The 24,224-nt window shown below is 47.9% G+C and overlaps 1 protein-coding gene across 2 annotated transcripts; it reads right to left on the bottom strand.

The window, feature by feature from the left end:
- Positions 1 to 1,606: 1,606 nt before the first annotated feature.
- Positions 1,607 to 24,113, bottom strand: eif3d (eukaryotic translation initiation factor 3, subunit D). Of its 2 annotated transcripts, none has more exons than XM_072588916.1 (15): positions 23,992 to 24,113; positions 20,683 to 20,818; positions 20,172 to 20,217; positions 16,616 to 16,752; positions 15,805 to 15,893; positions 14,493 to 14,565; positions 13,555 to 13,670; positions 12,787 to 12,919; positions 10,471 to 10,618; positions 9,795 to 9,949; positions 8,281 to 8,366; positions 7,428 to 7,557; positions 6,732 to 6,874; positions 6,409 to 6,601; positions 1,607 to 2,857 (listed from the first exon to the last, which is right to left on the bottom strand). In XM_072588916.1, the coding sequence occupies exons 2-15, from the start codon at positions 20,803 to 20,805 to the stop codon at positions 2,756 to 2,758; spliced, it is 1,674 nt and encodes a 557-aa protein (XP_072445017.1). In that variant the 5' UTR covers positions 20,806 to 20,818; positions 23,992 to 24,113; the 3' UTR covers positions 1,607 to 2,755. The 2 variants fall into 2 exon arrangements, with proteins under 2 accessions (XP_072445017.1, XP_072445016.1); XM_072588915.1 differs by lacking the exon at positions 23,992 to 24,113 and adding an exon at positions 23,560 to 23,687.
- Positions 24,114 to 24,224: the final 111 nt, after the last annotated feature.

Below are 24,224 nucleotides of genomic sequence, written 5' to 3' on the forward strand. Positions count from 1 at the left end.
GGTGATTCACTTTGGTAAGAGTAACAAAAAGATGGATTACTGGGCTAATGGTAGACTACTTGGTAGTGTGGAAGAGCAGAGGGATCTTGGTGTCCATGTTTCCTCCGGGTGCTCCAGTTCCCTCCCACAATCCAAAGATGTGCAAGTCAGGGTGGATTGGCCATGGGAAATTACTCATAGTGCTCAGGGGATGTGTAACAGAGGTGCATTAGTCAGGGGTAAATGAGGTGATTTGGGTGGGATACCCTTCAGAGGATTTGTTGGGCCAATGGCCAGTTCCCACACTGTAGGGATTTTATGATTTCAGAAATGTTATGTAGGTACACTACCCCTGCACAAGAGCTGAATTGTTCAACATGGAAAGAGTTTTATCATAGGATGAGAACCAGAATCTAATTTCATCAGAAACATGTTAGACAAAATGAACTTGCTGCTCATTGTAACATTAACTTTTTTTTTGCAGTCATCCACCTGTACCAAATTAAAAGAACAAATTGCTCCTATTGATCTAAATGGTGGCCAGGAACAATCTGGCAATTTCATGTTAGCTCCTTACTCCAAGCCAAAGAACAATTGCTCTTTAGGGGAGATTGCTAGGCCAGTATTTATTGCCCATCCCTAGTTGCCCCTTGAGACGATGATCGTGAGTTGCCTTCTTGAACCACTGCAGTCCACCTGCTGTAGGTAGACCCACAATGCCCTTAGGGAGGGAATTCCAGGATTCTGACCCAGTGACACTGAAGGAACGGTGATATATTTCCAAGTCAGGATGTTGACTGGCTTGGACGGGAACTTGGGGGGGTGGGGTGGTGGTGCTCCCATGTATCTGCTGCCCTTGTGGGTTTGGAAGGTGCTTTTTTTTAAAAATAAAAAATCCCTTTATGGGCTGAGGGTGTCACTAGCTAGGCCAGCATTTATTACCCATCCCTAATTGCTTAGAGAGCAGTTAAGAATCAACCACATTGCTGTGGGTCTGGAGTCACATGTAGACCAGACCAAGTGAGGATGGACACTAGTGAAGCAGATGGGGTCTTTTCCCCTGACAACCAGCAATGGATTCATGGTCATGAGATTCTTAATTCATTTTTCTAAATTCCACCAGCTGCCGCGGCAGGATTCAATCCAGAGTCCCCAGAACATTAGCTGGAAATCATACCCCTGGTCCATCACCTTACGGCTGTCTAATCATTTGGTGAATAGCTGCAGTTCACCTTGTAGATGGTACACAGTGCTCCCACTGAGCGTTGCTGAGGCAGGGAGTAGATGCTGAAGGTGGTGGGATGGGGTGTCAAGTCTCTGGAGTGTTTTTGGGACTGCACCCGGCCAGGTAAGTGGGGAGTATTCCATCACACTCCTGCCTTATACCTTGTAGATTCTTGCTCTGACTCTCAGGAGTCCCAGATATTATTGACGTCATTGAGCTGACCACAGGCCAGGGAGCATTAGCCAGCTATTCAGTTGTAGAAAGTATTGGATCAGATCCCACCCCCCTTCCATATCTGCTTTGTTGAGTAGAAAGAGGCTCAGAGATACAAACAAAGGGAGTGTCCTTTATATTAGACTGCCCACTGGAATTAAATGGTTGGAAAACAAAATCCTCAAAACACAATATTTTGTCATTTTTATTGTACACAGACTCAATCCCTCCCTCAACAGCTTTAAAACCTGTCAGAATGAACTCCTTCCAGAACACATTCCAAAAGAGGCTGCCATCAGATTTACAAAGTTTCCGCACACTGTAATCGGAGCAAGTGGGAGATCAGAAATCCATGAGATTGAACACTGTTACCTCATCTCATTCCCTTTTGGGAGTTGGGTTGGTGCAGGGGTTACTTGGACAAGAATGAGGATAAATTAACAGAGGAATGTCTAACAGCAGGAGAGTAAGAGAATTTAAAAATCTCCTCATAGAGTTGAGTTGCGAGCCCACACCCATCTCTAACTTCCAACATATCCGTCGATGCATCTACAACTCCCTATCCAACAGATCTGATTATTCGTCCCTAGATTTGTTTCCAACTTACTTTATAGGATTTTAAACTTCCCTACTCCAGTTCAGAACATTCTGTATTTTCCTATTTATTGGTTTATGAAAATTCATCTGGAGTCGAGGGTCAAATTTAAAGCCCATGATACACAAGCTCAGTCACAGAGGCATCAGTGTATCCCACTGGTTCCCCAGCACAGGCCTGAAGAAGCAGCTGTGGGAGATTCAATCATAGAGAAAACACTACTTCAAGGGGCACAGGATTCCAAGGCCTGGGAGTAGGCATCCTCAGTAAGTGTCCCAATAACTGACTGGACTGGATTAATTGGAGTTAGATGCGCACAGCAACAAGGAGGATTGGGGTTGGAGGGGGAAGCAAAAGACAGAGTGAAGGAAGGAGTGTGAGTGAATGAGAGACAGAGGGCCGGGGTCAGGAGAGAGAAGAGAGCGAGCGCGAGAGAGCGAGAGCGAGAGAGAGAGAGAGCGAGAGGGAGAGGGAGCATGTACAAAGAGAGTGCGTACCCGTTCTCAGACTGATCCACAAGGCTCAGATAGAGACCACTGGGATGATGTATCAGAGAAGCACTACCCCCTACACCAACAGGAGTTAGGATTTTGGTTAAAAACACCAAAGGAAGTGTTTGTTTTGAGTGGGTGTACAATGAACCACTTGTATTCATCCTTTGCATTGCTGCATGATGGGTAAAATTGGAATCTAGTGTTGGCAGGGCATGGTCTACACAACGTGGTGACTATCAAAACTTTGCATCACTGTGTCCCATCTTCCTCTTCATCATCCTCATCCTCTTCCTCATCATCCTCTTCGGAGCTGAAGGTCCCATCGGGGAGGCTATAGACACGAATCACTTGCTGCAGAGAAGGACAGAGACAGAAAGGCAGGTTCAGCAACAAACAGGCACCAGGTGAAGCAAAGGAAATGTCACCCAGTGATAACAGCAGCACCCAGTGGGGCGGGGGACCAATGTGAACAGCCCCTCTCCCCTGCACATGTCACCAACACACAGGAAGAGCTGCCCCAATTATTTTACAGCCTATTGGCAATAATAATTCATCCCTTTTCCTGCCCTCTGCCACCCCGTCAGAATCTCTGCACGTTGGCTGTTATCCTTCAAAAGGATTAATCACCTACCTATGCGCCCTTCCCAAACAAACAATGGTTAGGAACATGGGTCTGGGATATCATAGCAATCACAGAAACATGGCTCAGGGATGGACAGGACTGGCAGCTTAATGTTCCAGGATACAAATGCTACAGGAAGGATAGAAAGGGAGGCAAGAGAGGAGGGGGAGTGGCATTTTTGATAAGGGATAGCATTACAGCTGTGCTGAGGGAGGATATTCCTGGAAATACATCCAGGGAAGTTATTTGGGTGGAACTGAGAAATAAGAAAGGGATGATCACCTTATTGGGATTGTATTATAGACCCCGGAATAGTCAGAGGGAAATTGAGAAACAAATTTGTATGGAGATCTCAGCTACCTGTAAGAATAATAAGGTGGTTATGGTAGGGGATTTTAACTTACCAAACATCGACTGGGACTGCCATAGTGTTAAGGGTTTAGATGGAGAGGAATTTCTTAAGTGTGTACAAGACAATTTTCTGATTCAGTATGTGGATGTACCTACTAGAGAAGGTGCAAAACTTGACCTACGTTTGGGAAATAAGGCAGGGCAAGTGACTGAGAGGTCAGTGGGGGATCACTTTGGGGCCAGCGACCATAATTCTATTCGTTTTAAAATAGTGATGGAAAAGGATAGACCCGATCTAAAAGTTGAAGTTCTAAATTGGAGAAAGGCCAACTTTGACTGTATTAGGTAAGAACTTTCGAAAGCTGATTGGAGGCAGATGTTTGCAGGTAAAGGAACGGCTGGAAAATGGGAAGCCTTCAGAAATGAGATAACAAGAATCCAGAGAAAGTATATTCCTGTCAGGGTGAAAGGGAAGGCTGGTAGGTATAGGGAATGCTGGATGACTAAAGAAATTGAGGGCTTGGTTAAGAAAAAGAAGGAAGCATATGTCAGGTATGGACAGGATAGATCGAGTGAATCCTTAGAAGAGTATAAAGGAAGTAGGAGTGTATTTAAGAGGGAAATCAGGAGGACAAGACGGGGACATGAGATACTTTGGCAAATAGAATTAAGGAGAGTCCATTACATTAAGGACAAAAGGGTAACTAGGGAGAGAATAAGGCCCCTCAAAGATCAGCAAGGCGGCCTTTGTGTGGAGCCACAGAAAATGGGGGAGAAACTAAATTAGTATTTTGCATCAGTATTTACTGTGGAAAAGGAAATGGAAGATATAGACTGCAGAGAAATAGATGGTGACATCTTGAAAAATGTCCAGATTACAGAGGAGGAAGTGCTGGATGTCTTGAAATGGTTAAAAGTGGATAAATCCCCAGGACCTGATCAGGTGTACCCGAGAACTCTGTGAGAAGCTAGAGAAGTGATTGCTGGGCCTCTTGCTGAGATATTTGTATTATCAATAGCCACAGGTGAGGTGTCGGAAGACTGGAGGTTGGCAAACGTGGTGCCACTGTTTAAGAAGGGCGGTAAAGACAAGTAAGGGAACTATAGACCGGTGAGCCTGACCTCGGTGGTGGGCAAGTTGCTGGAGGGAATCCTGAGGGACAGGATGTACATGTATTTGGAAAGGCAAGGACTGATTAGGGATAGTCAACATGGCTTTGTGCTTGGGAAATCATGTCTCACAAACTTGATTGAGTTTTTTGATGAAGTAACAAAGAGGATTGATAAGGGCAGAGCAGTAGATGTGATCTATATGGACTTCAGTAAGGCATTCGACAAGGTTCCCGATGGGAGACTGATTAGCAAGGTTAGATCTCATGGAATACAGGGAGAACTAGCCATGTGGATATAGAACTTAGGGTGGTGGTGGAGGGCTGTTTTTCAGATTGGAGGCCTGTGACCAGTGGAGTGCCACAAGATCTCGGTGCTGGGTCCTCTACTTTTTGTCATTTACATAAATTTGGATGCGATCATAAGAGGCACAGTTAGTAAGTTTGCAGATGACACCAAAATTGGAGGTGTAGTGGACAGCGAAGAGGGTTACCTCAGATTACAACAGGATCTTGATCAGATGGGCCCATGGGCTGAGAAGTGGCAGATGAAGTTTAATTCAGATAAATGCGAGGTGTTGCATTTTGGGAAAACAAATCTTAGCAGGACGTATACACTTAATGGTAAGGTCCTAGGGAGTATTGCTGAACAAAGAGACCTTGGAGTGCAGGTTCATAGTTCCTTGAAAGTGGAGTCACAGGTAGATAGGATAGTGAAGAAGGCGTTTGGTATGCTTTCCTTTATTGGTCAGAGTATTGAGTACAGGAGTTGGGAGGTCATGTTGTGGCTGTACAGTACATTGGTTAGGCCACTGTTGTATTACTGCGTGCAATTCTGGTCTCCTTCCTATCGGAAAGATGTTGTGAAACTTGAAAAGATTTACAAAGATGTTGCCAGAGTTGGAGGATCTGAGCTACAAGGAGAAGCTGAACAGGCGGGGGCTATTTTCCCTTTAGCATCGAAGGCTGAGGGGTGACCTTATAGAGGTTTACAAAATTATGAGGGGCATGGATAGGATAAATAGACAAAAAAACCTTTTCCCTGGGGTCGGGGAGTCTAGAACTAGAGGGCATAGGTTTAGGGTGAGAGGGGAAAGACTTAAAAGAGACCTAAGGGGCAACTTTGTCACGCAGAGGGTGGTACGTGTATGGAATGAGTTGCCAGAGGACGTGGTGGAGGCTGCTACAATTACAACATTTAAGAGGCATTTGGATGGGTATATGAATAGGAAGGGTTTAGAGGGATATGGGCCAGGTGCTGGCAGGTGCGACTAGATTGGGTTCGGCTATCTGGTCAGCATGGACGGGTTGGGCCGAAGGGTCTGTTTCAATGCTGTACATCTCTGTGACCCTGGACTGCTGCTGAATTCCCAGCTCAGTCTGCACAGTGACGTCAGGTTGTCGGAGGAGCTGCATTGAATGATAACCAACAGCACACCACTCCACCCACACCCCCCCAACCCCCAATCCAATCACCTCCTGTACTGAGTTTCCGACTGAAATGTAGAAGCGCTTTCTCTGCCCCATGTTAATGAGAACATTCCAAAGCTGCAGACCCTCCCACTGGAAAATGTGTTTTCCCAAAATGCATGAGAATATTGTTCAGCCAAACGAATGCATGCACAGGGCAGCTCTCAGCCTTCCCTCACCTCCCCTCGTCATCGCCTTCATTCTCTTCACCCACTGGTTCTCCTCAAACAAGCCTCTGCATCATGCGGACCGTGGCTCTGAGGGGGAGTCACTCTCCTACCCAACCCCTAACACCAGCAGCAGCTCTTCCCCCACCTCAGACACACACTGGCACTGTACCCAGAGCTCACCTTGTTAGGATCTTTCAGGATGAGGTATTTCCCTTCATCCAGTTTCATGCAGATGTCAATGACACAGCGGAGGATACCCCAAGCGTTCTCCATGCTCAGGTTAATCTGACTGGCAAACTCGTTGGGTTTGAACTGCTGGGTGCCCAGGATCACGTGGCGAGACGAGTCCTTGATGTGGAATCGGGACACATACCTGTAGACAGAGAGAGAGAGAGAGAGAGAGAGAGAGAGAGAGAGACAGAGATTGGTCTCAATGGCTAACGATCCTCCCTTCCACCGTCAGACATCTTTCTATGTTCAGTTCCAAAGCCCTGACCCCTTACCCGAGTTTGAGATATTCCGACCCAGCCAACAACGCACAGCAGGTCCAGCGAGCCAGCTTGTAGCTGTTATTCTTTAACTCTGTGGCGAGAACAGCTCCCCTCTGAGAGTCCAGCTTCTGACGCCAGTCCACACCATTACAGTACTGCAGAGGAAGAGGAATTCAGTCTCTTACAGAAAGCCAAGAGCACGACCTCATTGTTAACAGGAACATCAACAGATCCTTAAAGAACAGGGTCAGACAACAGAATCACTCAGACACTGAACAAAGGAGCCAAAGGCTGCGGGCAGCTCAGTCACCTGTGAAACCCCACCCTCCACCCTCTCCCAGACCCCCCAAGTCAACACCACCACACCCCTCCACCCTCTCCCAGACCAAGTCAACACCACCACACCCCTCCACCCTCTCCCAGACCCCCAAGTCAACACCACCACACCCCCCACAACAAACTGTCAATACCAGAAAGCTCCTGGGTTCCCAAACTATCAAAGGGACAATGACAGGGACCCTCCACCAACGCTGACACACTCCTCCTCCTCCTCCTCCTCCTCCTCCTCCTCCTCCTCCTCCCCCCCCCCCCCCCGTATAAACGCTGACAGTCCAGGGCCAGCTGCTGTTATGATCGATACTGTGCAGCAGATAAGGAGCCCCCCCCGATAGCTGGCTCTAACGAGTGACGTAGTCGCTCAGCCCATACCCGTGAGTCCCACTCATTCAGCGTCTTGATGTTGATGAAAGAGACCTCGCCGTTAGCACCCGTCATGACACCATCGTGTTCACATCGCACAATCAGATCAATGTCTTCGCCCAGCCTCCACCTCCGATACCTGCAGGAGACAAATCAGAGGGAAATGTCTGAGGGAGGGAGGTAGTGACACTACCACATCAGCATTAGAGTATTAAAGCAGCTCAGGGTACAGTGATGTCACTGGAGAAATGATCCAGGAAGCAAGTGGTCAAATCTCACCAATGTAACTTAAGTTTATGATTTAAACTGTGCTTTTAAAAGGTGGGAACACAGTGCTGGGATCAGTGGAAGTACCTCTGAGCTGTCAGAGTGTCTTTTGTGAAGCTCTTGGTAAAGAAACCAGCCCTCCTTACATGGTCCAAGCTCATTTTGATGGGGGTTACACACCAACCCAGTTGACTCCTAACTGCCCTCAGAAACAGCCAGAGATATGTCACTAAACTCTTGTTCGCGCAGCAGGAGAGCGGACAGTAAATGCCAGTGGTGTCTGCATCCCAAAACACCATGTGAAAATGTCGTGAATTTACAGGGGAGTACAAGCAGAGGGTGGTGGAAACCAGCCAGTGAACAGCTTGGCAGCTACTCATTCCAAGTCTCGACCAGGCCATGGTGCTGTTTACACCCAGGACATCACTGCTCTGGGCCGTGCACCAGTTTCTCATCAACTACTGGGACACAGGTTCTGTCATCTCACATTGTGTTAAGTCACTTGCCTGAGCCATCCTGCATATGACTACTCACCGCAAGATTTAGATCCAGTGGATCACACCTCACAAGACTGCGAGTGAACTCTCGCCCTCACCTGTATCCCACTGAAGCCACCTCGTTTTTGTCTACGTCGTCTTCCACAAAAGGGTTTGGATTCGGGAACTTGTACTTCTCTACGCCCTAAGGCAGAGAGGGAGAGACCAAGACTGTGAACAGCAGCTGACATTACTGGAGAAAAACACTCATATCCAAGGGACAGTACGCTGACCAGCTACAGCAAGCAGTCCTCTTATCATTGGACATTACCAAAAGGATCCCTATTCCACGTAGTAACCTGTTCCCCACCTTCCCAAAGTCAGATAAGGTCAAGAATTAAACAGGAGATTCTATGTAATCCCCACAGAACTGTTGAGAAACAATGGAATAAACACCAGTGTTCATTACATTGTCAGACTTGTGTCTGTCAGAACACCCCAAAGCACTTTCCGTCTAACTGTTGTGATCTTCACATGTTATAGCGCAGGCAAAACAGACAATCTTCAAACTGATACCCAATCAGCAATACTGAGCTTCTAGAGAATTAAATGGGATTGGAGTGCACAATCACTTATTCCTGCCACATACAAAAAAATATTGATTGGTAACATCTTTCAAAGAAACAAAAGTAAATATTCAGCTTCTCTGCCCCACACTGTCTAACCGTTTCTGTCCCTCAGTGACAGTGTAACACATTGTGGTCAATCAGTCTGCTCTCCCCATTCACTGGCATCTTGGCTGACCTCTGCCCTCATCGAAATACCCACTTTTGACCCATATCCCTCCTAAATGTTTCAGTAAAAATACGATCAAGCTTAGATTTAAAATTAACAACTGACCCAGCGTCGATTGTCAGATGTGGAAGAGAATACTGATCTCTCACCACCTTTTGAGTAAAGAAAGACTTCCTCATTCCACTCAGAGTCAGGCTAGTTTTTATACTGCATTTCTATTTGTTCACAGTAAGTGGGGGTCGCTGGCTGGGTCAGCATTTATTGCCCCAAGGGCACTTAACAAATCTCTGGGTCTGGAGTCACATGTGGGCCAGACCAGGTAAGGGCAGCAGATTTCCTTCCCTAGTGAACCAGATGGGTTTTTATGTCAATCCACAGCTGGACATGGTCAGGATTAGACCAAGTCTTTACTCCAGACTTTATTCAAACTTCTCCATCTGCCAAGGAGTGATGTGAAACCTTGTTCCCAGAACACTGGCCTGGTGTTCTGTACTATCAGTCCAGGAACATTACCCCGACAGCATCTCTCCGCAAGACCTAAACTCAGCAACCAGCAGAGACAGAGACAGTTTCTCTGCATCTCTCATTTCCGTTCCTCTTCATATCTTGGATTCAATACACCCCCCGTTCCCTCAAATGTGTGATTCACTCACCATTCTCCACGCTGCCAGATCTCAGTACATTTCTTAGGCTCAAAAGCAAAAACAGTCTGCTGTCAGTAGCTACAAAGCTGCTATTGAAGTGAATACAGTATTCTGACCGAGGCCTAGCCAGTGAATCGGAATCTCCAGCACCTGTTAAGCTGCAGCTTACGATATCAAACTGAGCAGTCACTTACATCATTTGATGTCCCCTTCCTCACCATCTTCAGGCATTGCTGAGAGAAGTTGTGGTTGATGTAAGTGGCTTCCATGGCCAGATTACGGGGAGAATTGAAAGAATTCCCTTCATCTTGAGGCGGCTCGTTGGCAGTTTCGCTGACTGTCAGGAGGTCTGTATGTTATAAAAGACAGCAAAAAGTAACCAGTAGCGACCAGGACTGGCAATCAGAGCTGACCAGCAGTCGGACACTCAAAATAAAGATGTGAATGAGACAGGATGGAGAGGAGGTGAAGCAATGGTAACGTCACTAGGTTAGTAATCCAGAGCCCAAGGCCAATGTTCTGAGGCCAGGGGTTCAAATCCCACCGTGGTATACTGAAATTCAAATTCAAAAAATCTGGATTAAAGAAGTGATCTAACAGTGACCGTGTGATCACAGTCAATTGTTGTGAAAACACAGCTGGTCCTTTAGGGAAGGAAATCTGCCATCCTTACCTGACCTGGCCTACACGCGACTCCAGGTCCACAGCAATGTGGTTGTCCCAATTGCCCTCTGGGTAAATACAGGCAGGCAATAAATGGCCATGATGCCATGTCAGGAACAAATAAAACAAGAAGGATTTGTAAATGTTGGGAGGGGAGTGGGGGAACACTGTCCACTGTGATGCTGTGCCTGGCTGCTCCCTCCTTACCGAAGTCGGAGTGGTCACGTTTATCGAAGAAGAGTTTGGATCCAACCCGCTGCACGATGATGTCCCATGAGTAGACTGACCTGGTACAGCACATCAAAGTGGCCAAGATGGCATCGGTTGCAAATACATTGCCCTGAGACTTGGCCAGCTGTAAACAAGCAAAAAACCAAATCAGTGGCTCATTGCAAATACCCAACAGACCAGTGAAATACTCGGTGTTCAACAAAACTGGAATAAATAACCACCTTACACTCCGCTTCAAGACACTGGGTTATGTTGGGATGGAACAGCATTAAAGGATTGGACTGGCAAATCAGTAACAGCTGTGTGACAAGAACACTCAAACATAAGGACCTGAAGGAGGTGCTGAGTGAGAGGCTGAATAGGCTGCAGCTGTTGTCCCTGGAGGCATCTGGATAGGTTTATGAATAGGTTTAGAGGGGTATGGGCCAAGCCGGCAAATGGCAAGAGATTAGGCTGGGATATCTGGGGCATGGACATGTTGGACCAAACTGCCCGTTTCCGTGCTGTCCATCTCGATGATCGAAGTTCCTTCAGTGTTACACCCTACCTCACCTGGTCAGCTAACACTGTCACTTGGCCAGGATCCAGGACTGTGGGAATGAGTATCACCATCACGGAGAGGTGTAAACAGATGCTCTGTTGTCACCTACTGGGAGCACACTGTGATGTGTAATAAATGCCAATATTAAATCAGAGTCTCACATCCGTGGACAAAAAATAAAAGGCTGATCAGCACAGTGAGTCAGTGAACTGGACAGGAAGGTGCACCCATGGCAAATGCCAGGCAAGGTGACATTCAGAAGCACACAGAACAATGGAGTGTCATACCAGAACTGAAATATTAACTCTGTTTCCCACTGTCTGCAGATGCTGCCATATCTGCTAAGTTTCTGTAGCATTCTCTGGAGAGAAAGAAATGGAGTTAATGTTTCCATACCATATGACACTTCAGTGCCCTGTGTTTCAGATTTCCTAGACTCTCCCAAAAAGAAAACAACCTCTGCATCGAATCTGCCAACTGACACTCAAACATATATTGGCCACTCGATTCGGAGTGAGAAGGGTGATGGGTCGTTCTGCTGTTCAATGAGAAGTCAGCTGATCAGAGTCTCCCCTCCACCCATACACGCAAGCTTCAAAATGTGTTATGCCCATGTTGAGCAAACGTTCATTGATGAGGGGGTCAAAATTATAAATTGATTTTGCACATTCAACAGATAGACTTCCAACTCTTCAAAGATCTCTGACAATGTGATACCAATGTCAGCTACAAGTCAAACAAATTCAGGACAGGAAACGGAGAGGGCACAGCCACTAAAATGGATGCAGTGTCACAAAATCCTGCTTCCTCCCATCTCAAACTTTGAGAAAGCTGCAGCAACAGTGAACCATGAAAGGAAGCAGGCTAAGGGGTTCCTGGTTCTCTCCCCGACCCGAGACAGGTCTGCAGTTGGTGAACCAACTCAGTGCCTGCTGCAGGAGAGGAATTTCAGGTGAAGCTCCTGCCCCAGCCACTCTGGCGTGGAGCATCTACAAACCAAGCACATTCACCATCTCAGCTGACAAACCCAGGCACTGAGGAGAGATAGAGGGGTTACACTAGGAGAGAGGGAAAATAGGTTCCTTCAGTCAGTCACTTTCTAGCAATTTTTAAATTGAGGACGAACACCGAGTGAAAAGTTTTAGTTGTTGAGAAGGTGGAAGGACAGGATTTGCAGTTTTAATTCATTAATAAATGACAGCAGGGAGTCACCTGGCTCCAGTATAAAATGCTGTCAATAAAACGTGGCTTACCAGCACCTTCCAATCCCATGTCCTTTACCATCCAGAAGGATGAGGGCAGCAGATACATGGGAACACCACCCCATGTAAGTTCCCCATCAAGCCCCTCACCATCCTGACTTGGAGATATATCAGTGTTCCTTCCATGTCACTGGGTCAGAATCCTGGAATTCCCTCCCTAAGGGCATTGCGGGTCTACCCACAGCACATGGACTGCAGTCCGTGCATTAAAAAGGAAGCTCACCACCACCGTCTCAAGGGATATCAAGGATGGGCAATAAATACTGGCCTAGTCAGTAATGTCCACACCCCACAAAGGTGAAAAAATATAAATGCTGTGCTTAGACTCAAAAGGTGACTGATGGGAAACTGGCCATCATCTCCAATCCAGCTGGGATACAAACTCACTCACTACAGCTTGTCTTGAGCCCTGGCTAACAGCTCCACAAATCTTTTTGCCCCTCCTCCACTCTCTCAGCCCTCTCTGACCACATCCAAACGGGAGCTCACCTTCCGGATGACGGGATCGTCGGTGGTGGTGACAGTGTGGAAAATCCTCTTGATGCTTCGCAGTGGTTTCTCGTTGCGGGTGGTGATTCGGTCGAAGGCCTTGTCATAGTACTCCAGTGTACCGCAGCACTCTCTGCAGGGAGCAGGAGCACAGCACTGAGACAGCAACCAGATAATCTGCTTCCGCGGCGCAGACTGACCGGTAAACATCCATCAAACATTGGGGAGAACCACATTACTCTTCGAAATGGGGCAGGGGGCGGGGGTCTTGCTTTAATATCTTGGCTGAAAAGACAAAGCTGCACTCTTGCAGTACTGTGCAGAAGAGTAAGAGATTGACAACGCAACCTGCGGCAGGGACAAAATGGGGAGTCTTGGGAACTGAGTGGCTGAGCCAGAGAAGTGTGTTCCAGAGAAAATACAGTCGGTTCTGCTATAACGCATGTTTCTTCAACACAAATTGGCTTTAACGAGATTGAAGACCGCTATTTGTAGAACATAAACTCTCCTCACCTGTATTGGTTATAATGTGATTCCGACTTCATTAGTTTCAATGGCACTGCTATTGCGCGATTTTATAACGCAAGATCACACAGGAACTGAACTATCGCGTTATATCAGAACTGACTGGACTGCACGAGGAGTCAGGGCATGAGCTGCAATGGTAAAGTAACCAGCCTGTCTCCATTAGCCAGGGAAGGATGGGAGAGGATGGAGTGACACTGAGAAGGGCAGGGAAAGACAAGCTATCAGTTTAGACATACTCACATGTCACTGGGTTCCGCCACTTCCATGTACCTCATCTTCATCAGCCGAGGGAAATCCATCTCTTCCTTCACCTCCCAGTCACTGCGCACTTCAACAGAGGAATCTCTTGGCTTCAGCTGGAAACAGTGAGTAGGGAATGTGTCAGCAATCGCAGACAGTTACCAATGTGTTACTCACCCATGGCTACCAACTTTAAAACAGGGCTGACTGGAAAATCTCACATTTCACTTCCACCAACAAAAGAAAACATCTTAAAAAATAGTTCATCAGGAATTTATCCCCTGTACTGACAAAATGTCCCAGAATGAATAGTAATTATATTGCCCCGTTAAGATAGCCTAAGATGCTTCACAGGAAGGTTATCAGACAATTAAATATTCAAATCAACACAATGTCAAACCATGAGAGCTGCCTGAGTGTGGAGGACAGACGGAATGTCTCCCAAAAAGCAAAACACTGAAGCCTGCAGGAACCTATTTCAGACCTTTGGAAAAACTATCCAATTATTCCCACTGCCCTATTCTTCCACACAGTCCTGTCATACTCTCTGCTCTCTATTAACACTATCTCCCCCTAATCCCAATCCCCAGACCTCTGTCTCCAATATCTCTCCCTTTCAAAACTATTCTTGACCCCAGTCCATTACCCTGAGCCAATTATAGACTTTTACAGCACAGGTGGTCATCGGGTAATACTAATGCATCTGTGCCAGAATGGACCTGGCATCAGTTTCCACTTGCCCCAGTTTGTCAGTGTGACCGAGCACTGGGCAGAGGACATGTGAACATGTGTGTGCACCCCCACCCCACCCCCCCAACATCCCCCACCCCACCCAACAACGAAGCGAGTTACAGACCTTGTGCTAACCACCCTCTGACAATCGCTGTACTATGCTGACACACACCGGGACAGTGTAAGTGAAGTTTAAACATTCTGACCTGGTTTTTCTGGTCCCATTTCTGTCGTACGCCAAACTGCTTCTGAAATTTCTTCTGTAGCCGCAGGCGGTCCCTGGAACAAAACCAGGAAATGCAACTTGTCAAGATGATTGGGAGGACACCCCACGTCACGTGGTCTTGGCCAGTGGAGCTGGCCCAACCGGACCTGACCCGAGCCGACCGGTGGATTTTGGGCTCGGGTGGAGGCAGCACTGACAGGTTTACAGATTTTTGTCAAATTCCCCAAGGGGATGTGGGGGGTTACGGCTAAAGCTGGCACCCAACACCTATTTTTGATTGCTCTTGAACGGAGAGGTTTATTCAGTCATCTCAGGGCAGTTCATCACCATTGGTCTGGGGTCACCTATCTAGAGATAAAAGAACTGCAGATGCTGGAATCCAAAATAGACACACGGGAGGCTGGAAGAAGACAGCAAGCCAGGCAGCATCAGGACAAGTAGTCGTCAAGGTTTCGGGTGGAGACCCTTCCCCCCTCCTCCTGATGCTGTCTGAGCTTGCCGTGTTCTTCCAGCCTCTTCTTTATCTACTTTGGAGTCATACATCGGCCAGACTATGCAAGGATAGGAGGTTTCTTTCGTTATAAGGACATTAGTGAACTGGGTGGGTTATGACCACAGTCAGTGATACTTGTTAATAATCTCTCAGATTTTAGTTGCTGCATTTGAATACCACCAGGTTTACTTTCAACCAATGCTTCCTGGTTTCACCCACAGGCCAGTAGATTATTAGTTCGATGATGAAACTGAAAAACCACCAACTTCACATGCACAAACCAACAGCCAAGTTTATAACAAAGCAAAAGCATCCAGAAGCGTCCGGGGGGGGGGCGGCGGGGAGCGAGAGGGGCGGGGAGCGAGACAGACAGACAGACAGACAGAGACAGAGACAGACAGAGAGAGACAGAATCCTGTGAAAGGGAGAGCAGGACAGAGAGTTTTGGGCAGCACGATGGCACAGTGGTTAGCACTGTTGCCTCACAGCGCCAGAGACCTGGGTTCAATTCCCGCCTCAGGCGACTGACTGTGTGGAGTTTGCACATTCTCCCCGTGTCTGTGTGGGTTTCCTCCGGGTGCTCCGGTTTCCTCCCACAGTCCAAAGATGTGCAGGTCAGGTGAATTGGCCATCCTAAATTGCCCATAGTGTTAGGTAAGGGGTAAATGTAGGGGTATGGGTGGGTTGCGCTTCGGCGGGGCGGTGTGGACTTGTTGGGCCGAAGGGCCTGTTTCCACACTGTACTGTAATCTAATCTACATGAGAGTTGAAGAAACAGTGAGTGGAATGGTTCCCTCACCTCTCCTTTTGCTTGGCGCTTTTCGGAAGTGTCTGCATGTTAAACTGCAGCAGCTGGCGCCGATCCTTCTCACGTCGCATGTTTCTCTGCTGCAAAATGGAAAGAAATGTTAAACTTCACTGAGTGAACAGCAGCATCTGCATTCTTTCAAAACAAAAACAAAAAGAGCCACTTTTACTTCATAAAAACCTGTTCGGAGAAAGGGCCACTCAACCCAAAACATTAACTCTGGTTTCTCTCCACAGATATTGCCAGAGCTGCTGAGGCTTTCCAGCAAGCTTTGTTTTAGCCATTTTACTGACACCCTTTCGAACACTCCTGCAAACTGCAGACAATCTGTGGAACTTCCCTGGAGCCCTCATAAAACAGGTAGGCAAGAGTTTAAAAAAGCAATTCTGCTGCTGAATGGGTCTCCCTGCTCAGTGATCCCACAGAAAGTGTCCCCACCCCCATGACTTTGTTATAAACCTGGAGGATACACAGTAATCTGGACAGTCTGACCAAAGACTGTATGAACACTAACCACAACCAGGTATGTCAGCGATAACACAAAACATCACCGGCATGGCCAACTCCATCTCAAACACCTCCAGCTCGAGTGAAAGATCAAGGTGCTGAAATGTTTACTGTCTATGGTCACTGCTAGACTTTCTCAACACTTTCTGTATTTTTGTCTGCAATGCTTGGATCTGCTCAGAAAAGACACTGGACCATGTAGCTGGTCTCCCCATGGCTTCATCCTAGTCTGTACATAAAACATCAAGAACAATCCCCTCACCCTGCTAACTACACGCAGACCCCTGGCAGATACCTGAGCAAAGCGCATACGGTTCCTCTGGTATGCAGTCTTCTGTGTGCGGGCCGTGTCGACCAACTGGAAGCTGCTCTCATCCTCCTCGTGGAAGTAGGCGTACTGACTGCCCCCACCAAACTGGGAGGAGTACTTATCTGTGGGAGGGAAGCACAGACACATCACATCACCAGATCCAGAGAAGCTGCAAGATGGTCATGGACATGAGAATGAATATGAATTCTTGTAGCACCTTTCACAACCCCAGGTGGTCTCCAAGCACTTCACTCTCATCTAAATACAGTTCACAGTGTAGTGTTATGGACTAGGCCAGACCACTCAAAACATTCTTAAGCAGGCAGCCCAGACTGTAACTTTCGCTATTTGTTTCAGCAAGTGTACAGTGAAAATTACCTGAAGTTTTAAAACTGACAAAAATTTATTCATAAAATTGTGGAATGAAACACAAATAATTCAATACAGAATACCCACAGAACTCAGTCTATCCAAACTGGACTTAATTATGCTGTTCCAAAAATACACAACAGCACCAATAAACAAACCCCTCAAACACAGTAAAACTGAAACAGAGGCTTACAGGTCGAAGATAGAAGGGCAGAAGGAGAGAGCGAAGTTCCAGTCTCAACTGACTGACTTCAGCAGCCTTTCCTCACACACCCTGCTGCTGAACTGAACAGTTAGTGACTATCCAGGTTACTTCAAAAACAAAAAAGCTTTGGCCTGAAGACTCATTTGCTTACATATAAACAAAAAGCCTTTCAGTAAACCCTTTCGTCTCTGTACCACTTAAGCCGATTCGGAGCCTGGGCTGTTTTACAACCACTCTGCAAAAAAAAAATCAAGGACTTGGTAACTTTGAAAGAAGGAACAACTATTAGAGAAGAAAAGGACCAGTTTTGGGACAGTTGTGACTGTCACAATGTAGGAAACACAGCGGCCAATTTGAGCACAGCAAGCTCCCACAAAACAGCAATCTGAAGATAGGATAGTGAAGATGGTATTTGGTATGCTTTCCTTTATTGGTCAGAGTATTGAGTATAGGAGTTGGGAGGTCATGTTGTGGCTGTACAGGACATTGGTTAGGTCATTGTTGGAATATTGCGTGCAATTCTGGTCTCCTTCCTATCGGAAAGATGTTGTCAAACTTGAAAGCGTTCAGAAAAGATTTACAAGGATGTTGCCAGGGTTGGAGGATCTGAGCTACAGGGAGAGCCTGAACAGGCTGGGGCTGTTTTCCCTGGAGCATCGGAGGCTGAGGGGTGACCTTATAGAGGTTTACAAAATTATAAGGGGCATAGATAGGATAAACAGACAAAGTCTTTTCCCTGGGGTCGGGGAATCCAGAACTAGAGGGCATAGGTTTAGAGTGAGGGGGGAAAGATATAAAAGAGACCTAAGGGGCAACTTTTTCACACAGAGGGTGGTATGTGTATGGAATGAGCTGCCAGAGGATGTGGTGGAGGCTGGTACAATTGCAATATTTAAGAGACATTTGGATGGGTATATGAATAGGAAGGGTTTGGAGGGATATGGGCCGGGCGCTGGCAGGTGGGACTAGATTGGGTTGGGATATCTGGTTGGCATGGATGGGTTGGACCGAAGGGTCTGCTTCCATGCTGTACATCTCTATGACTCTATGATGATAACTGACCATTAATTTTAGTGACGCTGATCAAGGGATCAAGATTGATCAGGAATCACAGTGTGTGATGGCTCACGTACACAGACAAAGTCTGGCACCTGAATACAGTATGCACACATTGCAACATTTATCCATTCCTTTCTGGTGAAAAATATGACAGGAAAACTGGCTCAACCACAGATAACAATGAAACAAAAAACAGTATTCAAACAAACAGGAAGGCCTATAAAGTTTATGAAAAAACTTACAAGCCCGAGCCCAGGTAGCAGTTTCGAATTCAACAAAAAAGGCCCAAGAGATTGGTTAAAAGAGGAAAGAATAAGTATGAACACAATCATTAAGACTCTCTATGATAATGTAAAACAACAAATAGCTAGTGAAAAGATTCCTTACAGTCTGAAATGGGAATTAATAATGGAAAACACAGAAGTGGGAGAGCAATTAAACAACAACTGCAGCTTTGTATTCAGAAAAGGAGAAACTAATAACTCCCCAGAAATGAAACAAAGGACCCTGTGGTGGCTGGAAATCTGCAACAGGAACAAACTGCTGGAAAAACTCAGCAAGTCTGACAATGTCTGTGGAGAGAGAAAAACAGATGCTAGGGAAGCCGGGTTCTATTGGGAAGAAGGAATTGAAAGAAATTGTTGGTACTTAATTTTGAAAAGGTAAGAGAGTTATAATGAATGGGAACTGAGAGCTGATCCATCCCTGAGGCCTGAGAATCTAATGAACTGAAGTAGCCTTGGAGATAGTAGATACGACAAATGGATACGTGTGAAGTTAGACTCTCAGAGTCATACAGCAAGGAAACAGACCCTTCAGTCCAACTAGCTCAAGCTGACCATAACCCCAAACAAAACCAGTCCCACAGGTTATCCATCTCAGTGAGAAAAACAAAACGGCAGAGTTATTTAAACAGAGAGACTGGGAAATGTTAAGGTACAAAGGGACTGGAGTGTCATATCACAACAATCACTGAAAGCAAGCATGCAGGTGCAGCAAGACATCAACATTAATAATATTTGGCCTTCAGTGCAGAAGGTTTGAGTATAGGAGCATGGATGCTCCTATAACTGTAATAGGTATTTATTAGACCACACCTGACATATTATATGCAGTTTTAGTCTCTTACCCAAGGAAAGATATACTGGCCCATAGGGAAAATTCAGCAAAGGTTCACCAAACTGATTCCTGGGATGGCAGGTTGGTCGTACAGGTAGAGATTGGGTTGACTGCGCCCATAGTCACTGAGGTTTAAAAGAATGAGAGGGGATCTCATTGAAATGTATAAAGTTTTGACAGGGCTGGGCAGACTGAATGCTGTGACGATGTGGCACCTGGCTTTGGATGCGGTGGTCTCGAGCAAGTTGTTCAGGCTCTCAGGATACAGAGCAGATCAGTTACACAGTGATGAGGAGATGGGGTGAACCTGTGAAATGTGATCCCACAGACAACTCTAGAGACCAAGTCTCCAAATATATTCAAAACACAATCGACAGATTTCTGACATTAAACATGTCACAGTGTACTGGGAGAGAGTAGCAGCAGGGTTTGGAGATAGGCGATCTGGCTTAATGGGCCAAATGGCCTATTTTCTATTTTTCTCTCCAGACAGCCTCTCCCTCGGGCTGACCAAAACACACAAGCAGGGAACTCCCCAGTGCAAGCACACCCACCGACAGAAACTGACAGAACAAACGCACACTGGGCAGTGACACTACAGTGAGCAGGTCAATCAGGCAAATGGGGGTGGGAGGACTGAAAACACAGCCAGGATTCCTGCTCCAGGAACAAACTCCTACACAAAAAGGATGCAGGGTAAAGTCAGAAAGTCAGAACACCAGTCAGGTTCTGCCGTGATGCTCTCCATAGCCTCAAATAGCATTGCCCATCAAGCACATTGCTACTTACTGGTATACCGCTTATCCTGGTATGTTGCTCCCGTCCAATCAGCAACCTGAAAATATAAATTGTTGCACATGCTTAGAGGAAGTAGAGTAAGTTCCAAGTGTAAACGACAACCAGACACACACGTTTTACACATTCACGGAGAAGTGAGACTGGCTGAAGCGTATTTAAACATTTGAACACCTTGATCAGGGAAACACACAAAGCCCTGGTGTTAATCCACGAGTGGGTCATCCAGCTGCTGTACACTCTTTACAAAACACACCCCATCACAGTCCACCTCACACTCAGCAGCTATGTCCACGCCCCCCATGGCAATTCCACCATCCCTTCCATGCCCCAGGCTGCCCATAGGCAAGGACACACAGAACGTGCTAGTTGGTGCTGCCTTTGTCAACACTGGCAGCGTTTGTCTGTTTAAGGCTGTGAAGCTGAGAGCTGGGCAGGGAGTAAGTCACTGATCTCCACCTTCGCTCTCTGTTCACTCGGCTCGGACCTCAGGGAGGAGTCTCACCTTTCCCAGCCGGTCACCCTTACTGAATGGCTGATATGGCATGTCCTTGAACTGTTCTGGGACTGCGCACGGTCCCCATCCGAAGGGATTATCCTGGATCACAGGGGTCAGGAATCGAGCCATCTTCTACCAAAAGCTGCAAAGAGAACCCCAAACAATAAATAAAAACATTTGAGGAGGTAGAGAGCTGTGGGGGCTGCAGCAGCTCACCACCACATTATAGTTACACAGCATTTGGCCTGTGAGCTTGTATGTTGTGGCATTTCAAGTTCTTATCTAAACAAGATTTAACCGTTGCGATGGTTCCCATCTCTGGCACTCTTTCAGGCAGTGAGCTCCAGATACCCATCATCCTCTTGGTGAAAACATTTTTCCTAAAACCGCCTCTCAACATCCTGCTCCTTCCTTGATAACTATGCCCCTCATTATTGACCCCATCAATGCCCTTCATAGTTTTGTACATCTCAGTCAGAATCCCCCTCAGCCTTCTGTGCTTTAAGGAAGTCAGCCCCAGTCCCTTTAGTCTCTCTCCATCACTGAGCCACTCCAGCCCAGGCAGAATCCTGGTGAATCTCCTCTACACACCTGCTCACACAGCCATATCCTTCCTCTCCTGGTGACCAGAATTGCACACAGTGCTCCAGCTGTGGCCTAGCTCATATCTTACACAGATTCATCATAACCTCCAATGGCTTGACTAACAAAAGCAAATATCCCAATATGCCCTGTTAACCACTTTATTCACATGTTGCTTTCAAGGATCTGTGGATACATACACCGAGGTACCTCTGATCCTCTGCACTTCTTAGGGTCTCACATTTTTCATTTACTCTGTTGGCTTGTTAGTCTTCCCAAATGACATTACCTCACACTTCTCAGGATTAAATCTCATTTGTCATTGTTCAGCCTGTATGACCAGCCCATCTTCACCTATCTGTCTCTACAAAGATCACTACTTTGGTCCCTAAAGGGCCCCACTGTTTTCCTGGTTATCTGAATATTAACACATTTGGACAGTCCTTTATTTAATCATCTGGCGTCTTTTTCACACTCCCTCTTCGCTTCCCTAATTTCTTTTTAAATAATCCTCTGCACTTTCTATTCTGCTCTAGGGCTTCTGATGTTTTGAGCCCTTTGTATCTATCATTATTCCTTTTTGCCCTAATCTACTCCTGCATACTCCTTGATATCCAGGATTCTCTGGTTTTCACATTTTCAGGAATGTGTTGGTTCTGCACTCCTTTTGGAAAGATTTCCATTGTTCCAGTGTAGATTTTCCTACAAGTTGATGCTCCCATTCCACTTTGGCCAGATACTGTCTTTTCATGTTAAAATCAGCCTCCCTCCAAATCAGTACCTTTATCCTTTTCACCTTGTTTTTGTTTTACTGAGTTGAGCTCACTATCACTGAAATTGTCTCCCAGTGACACTTGCCTGGCTTCATTCCCTACTCCATCCCTGCACTGTCACCTCTCATTAGACAATGCACATACTGACTTCAAAAAATGCTTTCCTGGATAGATATATTAAATATTGCATCCTCTTCAAGACATTCATACTTCATCTATCTGAGTTAAAACTGAGAAAGTTGACCATCCCTATTGCAATTACTTGATTATTTTTATGTTTCTCTGAAATCTCCGTACGTATTAGCTTTTCTCTGTCCCCCTGACGTTGCAGGTTGAGGACCTTCTACAGGGTAGCTAGGAATGGGCAATGAACTCAGAGTGACTCAGTGACACCCATGTCCTGTGAGTGATTAAAAGGTGGCGGTCACTCTCTCAAACGCAGTGTGCCTGTTCTGACCAGTGTCACTCCAACGTACGGCATCGAGTTGGGGCTCACTGGGCAAGACTCTCACCTGAAGGACGTGGGGTTCAGGCCCTGGTCCAGACCCAGTGGGCGTTTGGGGTTGGGGGAAGGGGGGGTGAGGGTGGCTGGGCTGTGGGGGATGCTGACCCCGCTCACCGCCCCGGGGTCTCTCAGGTGGAGGGTCAGTGAGCCCCACGGTCACTCCCTGCGAGCAGAGACGGGGAGTCGAGCTGTGCCCGGATCAGCAGCCCCTGGGTAAAGGGGGTGAGGGGATAAGGTGGGGAGGGGTGAGGGGATAAGGTGGGGGGGGTGAGGGAGTAAGGTGGGGGGGGTGAGGGAGTAAGGTGGGGGGGTGAGGTGGGGGGTGAGGAGGTGAGGCGGGGGGGGTGAGGTGGGGGGGGTGAGGGGGTGAGGCGGGGGGGGTGAGGGGGTGAGGCGGGGGGGTGAGGTGGGGGGGGTGAGGTGGGGGGGGTGAGGGGGGGGGGTGAGGTGGTGGGGGGTGAGGGGGTGAGGCGGGGGGGGTGAGGTGGGGGGGGGTGAGGTGGGGGGGTGAGGGGGTGAGGCGGGGGGGTGAGGTGGGGGGGGTGAGGTGGGGGGGGGTGAGGGGGGGGGTGAGGGGGTGAGGTGGGGGGGGTGAGGTGGGGGGGGGGGTGAGGTGGGGGGGTGAGGGGGTGAGGTGGGGGGGTGAGGGGGTGAGGTGGGGGGGTGAGGTGGGGGGGGTGAGGTGGGGGGGGGTGAGGGGGGGGGTGAGGGGGTGAGGTGGGGGGGGTGAGGTGGGGGGGGGTGAGGTGGGGGGGTGAGGGGGTGAGGTGGGGGGGTGAGGGGGTGAGGTGGGGGGGTGAGGTGTCTTCATGACCCTCACACTTGACACCAGGACAATCTGTAAACCGCGATCTGAGCTGTTCCAGCACTGAGACCGCTCAGGGCGCTAGACAAACGCAGGGTGAGGTCCAGGCCCGAGGCCTCAGGCCCAGGCCGGTATTTTCCTGCCCGCCCCCCCCCCGGTCCATTCCCGGTTTGTCCGACTCTCGGGTCCCCTCCCCGGGGCTGAGCCGCCGCCATTACCCGAATCTCCGGCTCCGCCGCCGCCGATGGAACCGGATTCGAGAAACTTCGAGAAACCCCACCAAGAGCGGCCGCCACACTGCCGCAAAACGTCGTAAACCGGGACAGCCCACTGCCGTAAACCGGCCGTCGCAAACTGGGCCGTCACACCGCCGTAAGCTGTAACGACGGTATCGTCGTAAACCGCCGTAAAACGGAGCCATCACGCAGCCGTAAAGTCAGTGGAAGTGGGTGCCACGTAAATGTCACCTTTCTCACTCAGACTCAGAAATATAACATTTCAACAGCTGCTGGGGGTCCCAATAATCAGTGAAAAGGGAGAAATAAACTCAGTGGGGACCCGCTGGCACACCACCGTAAAGGAGTTTCGGGGTCATGCCACGACAATGTCGTGAATGTTGCCGTCAGATTAAATCATTCTTTGAAACAAACCTGCAGATGGGCCGAGGGCCTAGGGCCTAGGGCCTAGGGCCGTGTTCCCCTCCGCGGGCTTTTGGTTCGGGTTAAGCCAAACGGGACACCGGTTTGATGTAAATCGGGAATTGGGCGCCGCGGGTTGAATCCGCTTTACGGCAGCGACCGCCGGAGCCGACGGGTGGCAGCAAGATGGTCCGCACTGCCACCGAGCGTCGGCCTCCCGGGATGGAGCCACCACGAGGAGATGA

The sequence above is a fragment of the Chiloscyllium punctatum genome, chromosome 18 (assembly GCF_047496795.1).
Source record: "Chiloscyllium punctatum isolate Juve2018m chromosome 18, sChiPun1.3, whole genome shotgun sequence".
NCBI lineage: Eukaryota > Metazoa > Chordata > Chondrichthyes > Orectolobiformes > Hemiscylliidae > Chiloscyllium > Chiloscyllium punctatum.